At 40.6% G+C, this 12,767-nt stretch overlaps 1 protein-coding gene across 1 annotated transcript; it reads right to left on the minus strand.

The window, feature by feature from the left end:
• Positions 1 to 10,274: 10,274 nt before the first annotated feature.
• LOC103014655 (adenosine 5'-monophosphoramidase HINT1) lies at positions 10,275 to 10,834 on the minus strand. Its single transcript, XM_007179750.3, has one exon. The coding sequence runs from the start codon at positions 10,808 to 10,810 to the stop codon at positions 10,430 to 10,432; it is 381 nt and encodes a 126-aa protein (XP_007179812.1). The 5' UTR covers positions 10,811 to 10,834; the 3' UTR covers positions 10,275 to 10,429.
• Positions 10,835 to 12,767: the final 1,933 nt, after the last annotated feature.

Raw genomic sequence — 12,767 nt, forward strand, 5'->3', positions numbered from 1 at the left:
AGAAGAGAAATCTAAATTTCAAAGAGGTCAAATGACTTGCTCACAATCACATTCCCAGTATGGGCAGAACTATTTCTCAAACCAGATAGCCCAAATCCAATATACTTTCTACCAATATTACAGTGAAAAAATTCAATTATTTAACTACTTGTCTTATTACCTAAATCACAGATTTGAGTATTTAGAATGATGTAACACTTTTGCCTTAGCCTGAGTGAACCAGGTATGAATATAAGGTGCCAACTGATAATAGTAGATTAAAAATGTTCTTTTCGGAATCCTCCTACACTGTTGGTGGGAATGTTTATTGGTGCAGCCACTATGCAGAATAGTATGGAGGTTCCTCAAAAAACTAAAAATATAGTTGCCATATGATCCAGCAATTCCACTCCTGGGCATATATCCAGACAGATCTCTAATTCGAAAAGATATATGCACCCCTGTGTTCATAGCAGCACTATTTACAATTGCCAAGACATGGAAACAACCTTAAGGTCCATCAACAGGTGAATGGATAAAGAAGATGTGGTACATATATACAAAGGAATACTACTCAGCCATACAAAATAATGAAATAATGCCATTTGCAGCAACATGGACGGACCTAGAGATTATCATACAAAGTGAAGCAAGTCAGAAAGAGAAGGACAAATACTATATGATATCACTTACATGTGGAATCTAAAATATGACACAAATGAACTTATCCATGAAACAGAAACTCACAAATATAGAGAACAGACTTGTGGTTGCCAAGGGGGAAGGGGGGTGGGGAAGATGGACTGGGAGTTTGGGACGAGCAGATGCAAACTACGATATATAGAATGGATAAAAATCAAGGTCCTACTGTATAGCACAGGGAATTCAATATCCTGTAATAAACCATAATGGAAAAGAATATGAAAAAGAATATATATATACATATGTATATATATATATATATCTGAATCACTTTGTTGTACACCTGAAACTAACATAACATTGTAAATCAACTATACTTCAAGAAAATAAAATTTTTAAATGTTCTTTTCCATTACAGCTCCACACATGTGCTTCAATCTTGACCTAAAGAATGAGGATGAAGTTGCTTCTATTTTAGAGTCTACTTTTGGTCTAGCCCATCTATGACTACATCTTAGCAGTGCTAAGGGTAATAGAGGTGATCATGGAAGTCTCCTTAATCAAGTATTCTTGCTCTATAAATGTTTGGAGAAGGAAGAAAGGGAGGAAGAAAGTGAAAAACAGAGGAAGGAAAGGAGGGAGGGAGGGAGGGAGAAAGTTGAAGGAAAGAAAGAAGGGAGGGAAAGAAAGATAGGTTTTATCTAAATCACTGAGATTTTAGAGGACAAAATGTCATCACTTATAAATAGCCAAAATTACAACTCACAAACTTGAATTAAGAGATTCATTAGTATGCACAGTTAACCTATAATATTTTAAAAGAGGGGTAAGAATAAAGAAAAATTAACAAAAAGTAGCTTATTCATTCGTTTCTCAACAGTAAGTTGAGAAAAGAATAAGTAGCATTTGGCAACATGGAAATCGATGGTGATCTTGATGAAAGCAGCTTTGGCAGAATGGTGGAAGTGGAAGCTGGATTGAAGTAAACTGAAGGAAGAATGTTAAGGAAGGACAGCGTGCCTAACAGTTCAAAATCCCATATGAGTAGTATGTTCAGGAGCAAGGAAAACAGTCTGGCTATGTTGGTGAGGTCTTTGTTTGGTTTTTGGTGTGTGGTGTGTGGTGTGTGTGTGTGTGTGTGTGTGTGTGTGTGTGTGTGTGTGTGTGTGTGTGTGTGTGTTGTTTTCTTGTGGGGTTTTTGGTTTTAAAGATGCCTTAGAGTCACCATCTGGTCCAACAGTAACAGGAAGTTATGTTCAGGTTTGTCTACTGAGCAACTGAATACAGCCTCTTATGTAACCTATATCCTATCCCTCTTTCCTAGAAATTTTTCTGGAAAAATCCAAATTTTCTGGAAATTTGTTTTGGTTCAAACATGAAAAACAATGTGGAATCGGTATAGCAACTATTCTCTGCATCTGTAAACCACTAACAAAAGGCACTTTATTTCTAAGGCAGGGTGGGGAGCAGTGCTCCAACTTTCTCATTTGGAGACCATCAATTTTGGCCCTTTCAGTTCTGCCTTTTATTAAATTTACTGAGCTAAAAGTTTCTGGTTGGTTGATTTCCAAGAGACCAGATACCAGTTAGTAAGCTACAACTTTCATGTCAAATCAGTTTCTTTTTTCCAGTCAGTTTCACTAGTAAAGATACCAAGGAAACTAAATACCTGGAAATGCAGGGAAGTTCTTTCTCTCCACTGAATTACCTTTTCCTTTTTTCTAACTTAGGCTTCTTTTTCTAACCTAGGCTGGTCAGAGCTCAGTCTTTTACGTGAACCCATAAGAAGTTCATAAACCTGATAAGCAGTCCAAAATATGTTCTTTCTAGAAAATATAAAAATAGACAAACACTGAGTCAGCAGTGGTGAAATTAAGCAAGATGGGTATCACAGAACTGTTTTCTAAGCAATATTGGATTTCTCTGAACTCTCATTCAGGGTTTTTGATCTATAGAACAAAGCAGAATGTACCCAGACAATTCAAGATTTTAGCCAATGATAATTTGTTTAATCCTGTTGGGAAATAAAAGTAAACTGCAACTGCCAGTTTCCATACTTACTGTTGATACAATAGGAACCCATTACCAGATAGAAACAAGGATGATTGAATTTAAGAAAAAGTCACATGTAGAGAATGGACTTGAGGACACAAGGGGGGAAGGGGAAGCTGGGACGAAGTGAGAGAGTAGCATTGACATACATACACTACCAAATGTAAAACAGATAGCTAGTGGGAAGCTGCTGAATAGCACAGGGAGATCAGCTCAGTGCTTTGTGATGACCTAGAGGGGTGGGATAGGGAGGGTGGGAGGGAGATGCAAGAGGGAGGAGATATGGGGATATATGTATATGTATAGCTGATTCACTTTGTTATACAGCAGAAACTAACACACCATTGTAAAGCAATTATACTCCAATAAAGATGTTAAAAAAAATTATGCTATGGGAGACCATTTGACTCCAAGTCAAGATATGTTAGAAATCTATGCTTTAAAGTACCATCCCTACTTTAATCACATACCAATGATAGATAAAATATAAAAAGAGAAAATAGAGACAGCCTAACCTCAAACAGAAGTTTATCATTTTGTGAACCACAGACAGAACAGAAATACAAACCAGAAAATATTGTGAAGCTGTAGATAGTCTGGGACCTGAGCCAGATTCACTGTTCAAACCTAGGGACTTAAGTAGGTTTTCCTGCCCTTAAGAAGGCTGAAAATGCTTCAACTGACTACTTCCTGAGGCTATGTGTTACTTATGCCCACTTCTCTATGATGGGAGGAGAATGTAGATATAACCCCCAGTCCCAGGACCAACTTGTCCACATGCTTGGTGATAGGATTTACTCTCTCTTTAATATCACCACAGGTCTAGAGCCCAAACCAAGACCTAGTTCTGTGTTAAGGATCCCTAGAGTACTGTATGGAGTCAACCTCGAAATGTCTACTCAGGGTGAGGTGAGCCCAGAGAGACAAAGAGAGCAAAATCAAGGAATAAAAAGAAAACTCCAATTCAAGATGAGCCTATATAACAAAATTCCAAAACATATGAGGAAAACTAAGAAGAATAGTCATAAAAAAAAAAAAAAAAAAAAAAAGAAGAATAGTCATAAAATCTATAATCGAGAGATAAAAAAAATCAACCCAAGCAAAATAATACTGAACTATATAAAAACAACTTTAATATAAGTGTGTTTACAGTCCTCAGAGAGACAAAATAAGCCATAATAGCTATAAAAAGAACAAAAAATTATGAAGCATAAACAGCCAGAAATGAAATCAGAACAGTTGGATTAGAAAAAGAACAATTAGAAATAAAATGAAAGATATAGTCATTGAAATGAGACATCCATTAGATGACATAAATTCTGGGCTGGACAAGATGAAGAGAGAAATATAAATTGGGAAATAGTACTGAGATATTTATACAGAGAACAAAAAGAGAAATAAATATTAAAAGTGATACAGAGAGGGGCTTCCCTGGTGGCGCAGTGGTTGAGAATCTGCCTGCTAATGCAGGGGACACGGGTTCGAGCCCTGGTCTGGGAAGATCCCACATGCCACGGAGCAGCTGGGCCCGTGAGCCACAATTGCTGAGCCTGCGCGTCTGGAGCCTGTGCCCCGCGACGGGAGGGGCCGCGATAGAGAAAGGCCCGCGCACCACGATGAAGAGCGGTCCCCGCACCGCGATGAAGAGTGGCCCCCGCTTGCCGCAACTGGAGAAAGCCCTCGCACGAACCGAAGACCCAACACAGCCAAAAATAAATAAATAAATAAATAAATAAATAAGAAAAATCCTTAAAAAAAAAAAAAAGTGATACAGAGAGGTGCAGATTGAGAGGTATAAATTTATATCCAATAAGAATTTTAGGACCAGTATATCAAGCAAACAACAAATATTTATTGAGCACCGTTATATGCCAGACACTGTTCCAGGCACTTGGATACATCAATGAGCAAAACTGGGGGGGAAAAAAATCCTTGCCCTCATGGAGTATACTTTCTAGCAGGGGAAGAAGGACAAACAAACGGTGTATCAGGATGCCTCCAGAAAATAGACTACACATTCAAAAGGAGTGAATGCACATAGTTCAATGACTCTTTCCTGATAAAGGACCCCAAGGCTAGCAACAGGAGGAAGCCATTACCAGAGGATTGAAAAGAGCAAAGCACAGCATGGCAGAGAGGTGAGAATTCAGAACTTGCCACAAACTTAGAAAAAGTTATATCCATGGTAATAAGCAGTCATCAGAACCACTTTTAAACCAGTTCAAATGATCATCAAAAACACACTTCAGTGAACATACTTTTGCAAGCCAACTACTGTCAGGCCTTCATTCTGAAAGTCAGCCGAACAGGGACAGACTCACTCAGTAAACACGCCTCTAAGAGTCAACCCATCAACAACAGACTTGTGAGTAACAAATTCTACAGGTGAAGCCAACCAACTGAAGCCTCTGAAAGTCTGCCGATCCCTCAACTCCTTGTTTCTCCAAAAGCAAAGGGACACTGTGCTGACCAGTCTAGTCTCCTTTGACAGAAGAATCTGGGGACATACACACCCTGAACTCTCTCTTTTCCCCACATCCAATCTTTTGACTGAGCCTCCCGTGGCTGAACTCAACTAGAAGCCAGAGAGCAAGGAAGATTGTTGATACCACCCACAGATGTCACCTTCTCAGGGCACAGAGCAGGGTGGAAAAGGGTAAAGAGTGGATCTGAAGGAGCAAAGGACATTTCTGGCACAATAACAAACAAGTAAATTATATCACGTTAGAAGGTAACAGAACAGAAAAAGTGGGTTATGAGTATTGGGGAAGGGAGAGAGGAAAGATTGAAGTTTTAAATAGAGTTTTCAGGGTAGGTTTCATTAAGAAAGTCACATTTGAGCAAAGACTAGAGAGAGGAAAGTGTATTAGCCACTTATATTTGGAGGAAGAGTAGTCCAGGCAATAGGAACAGTTTTGGGCAAAGGTCCTAAAGCAAGAGTATGCCTGGCTTGCTCAAAACCAGTGTGGCTGGAGTAGCATGAGAGAGGGGGAGAGGAGGAGGAAATGAGGTGAGATACAGAATTGGGAACCAAATCATGTAGGTCCTCACAGGCCATTGAAAGGATTTGGGCTTTGTATTAGTTTGCTGGGGCTGTGATAACAAAGTACCACACACTAGGTGGCTTAAACAACAGAAATGTATTGTCTCACAGTTCTGGAGGCTGGAAGTCTGACATCAAGGTGTTGGTACGGTTGGTTTCTTCTGAGGCCTCTTTCCTTGTCTTGCAGATGCTGTCTTATTGCTGTGTGTTCACATAGTCATCCTTCGGTCTTCATGTTATCTGTGTCCTCATCTCCTCTTCTTATAAGGGCACTAGTCATATTGGATTAGGGTCCACCCATAGCATCTCATTTTACTTTAATTACCTCTTTAAAGACTTTATCTCCAAATACAGACACACTTTGTGGTGCTGGGGGTTAGGACTTCAACATATGAATTTGGGGGACATAATTCAGCCCATACCAGGCTTTTACTCTGAATACTGGGAGCCACTGGATGGTTTTGAACAGATGAGTGGCATAATTTGATTTATGTTTCAAATGTCCACTTTGGCAGCTGTTTGAAACAGGCTAAAGTGGAATGAGGATAAGACTAGAAACAAGGAGACTGGTTAGGAGGATACTTCAATAATTCAGGTAGAAAGTGGTGGTGACTAGGTCCAGAGTGGTAGCAGTAGAGGAGAGGAAAAGAGTCAGATTCAGGATATATTTCTAAGGTAGTCAGTGGGATTTCCTGGTGATTAGGACGTGGAATGTGAGAGAAAGAGTGACATCAAGGATGATGCCATGGCTTTTGGCCTGAGATTGGAAGAATGGAACTGCTACAACTGACACTGGAAGGCTACAAGAGGAATAGTCTTGTGGGGAGATATATGAGTTTAAGTCGAGGCATATAAGGTTTGAGATGCTTACTAGACATTCAGGAAGATATGCCAATAACCTGCTGAATATATAAATCTGGAGTTCAGGAATGAGGTCTGGGCTGGAGATATAAATGTGAGAGTCACCAGAACATAAGTGATATTTAAAGCCATGAGACTAGATGAGATCAGCAATGGAATGACTGTAGAAGGGAGAAGAGACCAAGGGTTGAGCCCTTTGTCACTCCAACATTATGGGTTAGAAGAAAAGGAGGGACCTGCAAAGAAAACTGAAAAGCAGCAGCCAGTGAAGAACAAAGGAGATGAAGAGAGTGTTGGGCCCTTGGAACCAAGTGAAGAAAGTTCATCATGGAAAAGAAGTAGCCACTGTGTCAAATGCTACTGAAAGTCAGTGTTCAGATCATTGTTAATCTAAGACCATTTGAAATTGTCCCATGGCTCTTGAACATTCTGTTCTGTTTATTCACTTGTTTTTCTCTGTGTTTCAATTGGAGTGATTTCTATTGGTCTATCTTCAAGTTCACTTATTTTTTCCTCAGCTGTTTTGAGTTTATGGATGAGCCTGTCAAAGGAATTCTTCACCTCTGCTCCTGTTTTCCATTTATCCACCGATTCTTTTCCTTTTGTTTCCATCTCTATGCTGAATGTAGCCACCTTTTCATGCATGTTGCCCACCTTTTCCATCAGAGCCCTTAACATATTAATCATAGCTATTTAGAGCCCCTGTCTGATGGTCCCAACATCTGTGTCACATATGAGTCTGGTTCTGTTAAATGCTTTGCTCCCTGACTCTGTGTCTGTTTTCTTGCTTCTTCGTCTGCCTTGTAACTGTTTGTTGAAAGCCAAACTTCTTGTGTAGGTCAGTAGACACTAAGGCTACTAGTTTGTCTGTCTACATATGGGCATGCATTTCCTTCTGCAAGGTCTTCAGTGTGGAGGAGCTGAATCAATCTAGTCAGGATTTGAACTGAGTTTGTGATTTGTTGTTATAGTTACCTTGAGTGCACCAACAGCTTTAAATTACTCTAACATTACCTGGTGTTTAGGGTGGGTGCTGGACTGTAGGAGGTTTTCTCCTGAATGTCTGTTCCACACCGCTTTAGGTCTTCCATTTCACTACCCCTCAGTGCTGTTACTTGTTAATTGTACAAGTACAATTTTATTTAATTGTCCAATTGTTTTTTTAGCCTGGTTTTGGGAGCAGACAGCAGGTGGCAGTTTGCAGAGAATATCTCAGTTGTTTTGCTTATCTGCAGTCTTAGTCAAGCACCATGTTCCCTGGATCCCCAGAGTTGGGCCATCTCAGTGATCCTACCCCACCCTCAGTTGTGGGTCTGGGACCAGCTCATATTCCTGCCCCACCCCTAGGATAGAGTTTTTTGCAGTTTCCTTCCCACAGTTACACTGGGTTTCTCTGGTGTCCTAAAAGCAACAATGCACTAGTGATTTAAGTGTTTGTCCCACATGAGAGATGGGGAGAAGAAGGACTTGTGCCTTTCCCACAGTGGCAGCTGTTCCCCTCCCCCAGGTCTGCTCTGGGATGGAGGCTTTCTCGGGATTCTCATCCTGCCCCCAGTCTTTTTGTGAGCACTTGATGAGGTCCATAGAGAAAAGTTCCAAAGTGCTGTGAAGTCCCCTTGTGTCTGCAGCCTCCTGGGGTTATATATTCTCCAACCTAGCCCACATTCAGCCGTTAGCGATTTGTTAAAAATTGTACTCAAATTCTACTTATCAGTGGGTCTGCCCCTGTAAACAAGTAGGTGAGTCTCATCGCTCCTTGGGAGCACCTGTTTTTCTTTAGACTTCATGTTGGTTGATTGCCCTGAGTGCTCTGATGGGCTCAAGAAAATTGTGAATTTGCATACTGGCATTTTTTTGTGGTTGTTAGAGTGAGAATGATGCTCTTTCCAGCTTCCTACATCCTATGCAGAATGCAAAAGTCCTGTTTCATTCATCTTTAACTGTATGTCATTTATCTTCTCTGGACCTCAGTCATAGGAATAGTATGCTAGAAAATCTCTAATGTGCCTTCCATCACACATGTTGCAGTAAACAAAACAGCTTCTAAAGAAGCCACAGTTTTATATTTACTTTTGTTCCCTGTTCCTTATCACAGCTGCAGCAACTAACTTTATAGAGAGAAACAGGATATAAGAAAATTCAAACTCAAATTCTATATAATAATTTCTATCAGCACTAGATCTAAAATCATAATATGGCCTGACTTTCTAGATTACCCTCTATTCATTAGCTTCAAGACAGCAAACCAGTTTCAATTCAATGAGTAGCACAGGGATCCTGGAATTCATTTTCTCCTTAGTTAATTGTCATCTCTAATATTTATTTCCTTTCATGCTGAATTTTGTGACTCTTTCAACACATTCTTGGATGTTTCCACTACTCTCTCATGTTCCCTTCTTCCCATGATCTTTGGCAACTTTGAAAAAGCCTAGAAGTTGTTCCTGCCAGAAAGTGTTTGTGTCTCCCTGGTTCTATTGCTCAGACTGTGGAGTGCTTTATCTTGAGTGTAACTGTAGGAAAGGCATAAAGGGTAAAAGTCCCATCTACCAAATCCACCAACTTCACAGCCTCTCTGAGTCCTTCATCACAAGGGGAAGTCTAAAAGACGGCCTTTTCCCCTTTGGATATTCCAGCTTGAACAAAAAGCATTTTTAAATCCATAAATCAGTCCAGCCAGAAAACAGCCTCACACAGTTCCCAAACTGTTGACTGTTGCGTGGCAATATACACATGGCATTGATGAATCCCTGACCTGGCATTTCCTCCGAGTCTCATACAATTGATTACTGGATTTTACAGACCACAGCTGGCTACTACATAGAAGCCAGCATCCTGGGCTCTGGAGAGCTTTGCCTCATGCCTTTTCAGATGCTCCTTTTCTATTTATTTTTATGTCTTACTCTAGTCCCTTTTCTTTTGTAATTGATGACTGTCCAGGCTTAATGTTTAGCCACATAGGGAATTAACAGATGATCCAAGGCAATGGTTTCATTGTTATGGACTCAAAACACTGCCATTACACTGGAGAATACAGAGTTTAATGGTTTCTCCCCTCTAGTGTGAAATCCAACTGTTGTTTGATGGCAGGAAGCCATCTGATGGTGTGGTGTGAATCACCCCATATCCTTTCAGTCTTTTTTTCCTTCTTTTAGGTTAACAATTGGATTCTATTACTTATGACCAAAAACCTTAACTGATAAGTCCTCATCAACTTAAAAAGTGTTCAGGTCTCTCCATGCCTTACAAGAGTGAGATGAAACTAGAGGTAGAGATATGAAGTCTTCTAAGGTTTTTTTTTCTTTTTTTTTTTCTTCTAAGGTTTTTAAAAGGATGCTAAGTTTTATCTGAAGAAAAACAGAAAAGCACAAAATAGTTTTAGCATGAGTGTATTAGTCAGGCTTCTCCAGAGAAACAGAACCAATAGGGGAGAGAGAGAGAGACAAGGCAAGAGATATTTACTATAAGGAATTGGCTTATACAATGAAGGAGGCTAGAAGTTCCCAAATCTGCCAATCTGCCATCTGCAAGCTGGAGACCCAAGAAGCCAATGTGTGGTCCCAGTCTGAGTCTAAAGGCCTGAGAACAAGGAGCTCCAACGGTAGAAGTCCCAGTCCGAGGGTAGAAGAAGACTGATACCCCAGCTCGGCAGTCAGGCAAAGAGCAAATTATCTCTTATTCAGCCTTTTTTTTTTTTTTTTTTGACCATGCAACAATGTCTTTTATTACGTATGGGTTTTTTTAATTATTTCTGCAACCTCTCCATACACAGGCAAAAAAAAGTATTGTTTTGCATATTGGAACTTGCAGACCTGATCACTGCATAGAGAAGGGAAAATGATCCCTACAACACACTTAACCAGGAGGCCAATTCATCTGCCGACCTCCAAGAACATGGAGATGAACATGATAGACAGACTGTCCCCCATCTGAACCTTCATTCACCACCATTCGATAACCCTTCTTCAGGCCCAGATCAGCAGCACATTTCTTGCCAACAATCATTAAATGTCCAAGAAGACCTTCATCGTCATCTTCTGCTGCAGAAATCTGGGATATGTGTTTCTTGGATATCACCAGAAAATGTGTTGGTGCTTGAGGGGAAACGTCATGGAAAGCAAGACACTGGTCATCCTCATAAATGATTTTGGCTGGGATTTCCTTGCGAATGATCTTCCCGAAGATCGTGTCACCACCAGGCTGGGTGGCCTGAGCCTTAGCGATCTCATCTGCCATCTCGGCCTCCCTCCCGCGCAGCAGGCCGGGAGGAGGCTTATTCAGCCTTTTTGTTTTATTTAGGCTCTCACTGTATTAGACAAGGCCCACCCAAATTAAAGAGAGCAATCTGCTTTTACTCAGTCTACTGATTCAAATGCTAATCTCATCCAAAACACCCAGAAATAATGTTTAACCAAATATCTGGGCACCCTGTGGCCCTGTCAAGTTGACACATAAAATGAACCATCACAATGAGGGAGACACCAAAGATGGAAGTACTTAGTGGTGACAATCTGATTCAAAAACGGCCCAGTCTTTGAGCTCGATTTGCAGAACACTCTTTATTAAGATTGTTTCTTTGACAGAGCTCTGAGGATGATATTAGGAAGGAGCTAGTGGTCTCCAGAGCACACCCATGGTGGCTGTCTCAGATTTCCCCAAGTGCTGTGCTCTGAATCTGTAATAGATGTCCACACTGAGGCCACACTTCCCACGGTTGCTGTCAGCCAAGGACAGAGTACAGCAGGTGTGAAATAAAGTTCATATTTCATGGCAAGACAAGAAAAATTTAAACATAAAAAAATGTTATCTGCCCTTTGGCCTCCTCTCTCCCCTCTACTGTGCATTGTGTATCTCCATTATGCATTGACCAAAGCTTCCCCATCGGCAGAAATACCTGGTCAACCAAAAAGAGAAACATTCCCCTAGCATCAACAAGACAGCTCCTTAAAAGATAACATTCCTTCTTGATCTTGTAAGGGGCCACAATGACTCTTAGATTTGGATTGTGTAAACTGTCAATAATACGTACAATAATGTGTCATTTACTCTACAGCCCTCTATCTCAAAATACTTATATAACTGTGCCTTGACTTCTAACGGGCAGAACAGTTCTCAGAGCTTTCTGAGATGCTGTTCCCGTGTTATAATCCTCAACTTGGCTTGAATAAAATTTTCCATTTCTTTCTTAGATCGACTGATTATTTTTTTGTTGACACAGGGATAATAATGCAGACTCATTCTCACAACACATGACACATGGCAATTTTGACTCACGTACTCCTCATCAGGCAGCGAGAAACTTTCTTAGACCTGCACTGCAGTCTGACACTCTTCCCACCAGCCTCCTTCGGAGGGATCAGGCCTGTATCTCTGTCTGAAGATTCTCTCCATCTTGTTCAGCCCTCTCTCCTTGTCCCCCAACAAGTAAGCAGGCACGTCTAATCCTGTTTTGCCATATGCTTCTCAGAGGATGCAAACTAACACAACTCAAAGACATAATCTGATTGCCAAACTGGAGGCTGTGTGAGAATGGATGATAGGCGTGTCAGAGGGGATCTGGGAAGACCAGATAAGAGATAAGGTCAATAACCAGGCAAGAGTTAGTGGTAGTTTGTACCAGGGTGGTGTCAGCCCAGGTTCACATTAATCACAACAGATACCAGATTTAATGAGGGACTTCAAGTTTCAGATTCCACCTGCCTATTACTGGAGGTGGGGCTCCTCACATCCTACCAGATTATGTCAGGATCTAACACAAGGAGAAAGTACATTTGGGGGGCTTCCGTACCTGCAGCTAAACCAGCTTGGTGAAGACAGGCACTGACTCCATGGAATTGGGGATGCTTTCCCTCAGCTAGTTTTAAAATATTCTACAATTCAGGTCATGTTCAAGGTTCTAGCATTATGCAATTTTTTCAATGACAGAGATTATAGCATTGTTATTTGTGCCACTATAATCAGAGAGGGGTCAGCATTTCCACTGCTAACACTGTATTTCCAGAGCCATAAAATTTACAACTTGCTGAAATGTGGCATGCAAAGTCAGCCACAAAATTTTTCTAAATTTCCAGCAAAGACTCCATCACGCCATTAAAATAAAAACAAGAAGTAAGTAACAGTTTAGAATTTGTTTAACTTAAAATGGTGACTTCTATTATACAATCAAACTTGGTGAATGAATCTTCATGTGAAG

The sequence above is a fragment of the Balaenoptera acutorostrata genome, chromosome 11, assembly GCF_949987535.1.
Source record: "Balaenoptera acutorostrata chromosome 11, mBalAcu1.1, whole genome shotgun sequence".
NCBI classification, from domain to species: Eukaryota; Metazoa; Chordata; class Mammalia; order Artiodactyla; family Balaenopteridae; genus Balaenoptera; species Balaenoptera acutorostrata.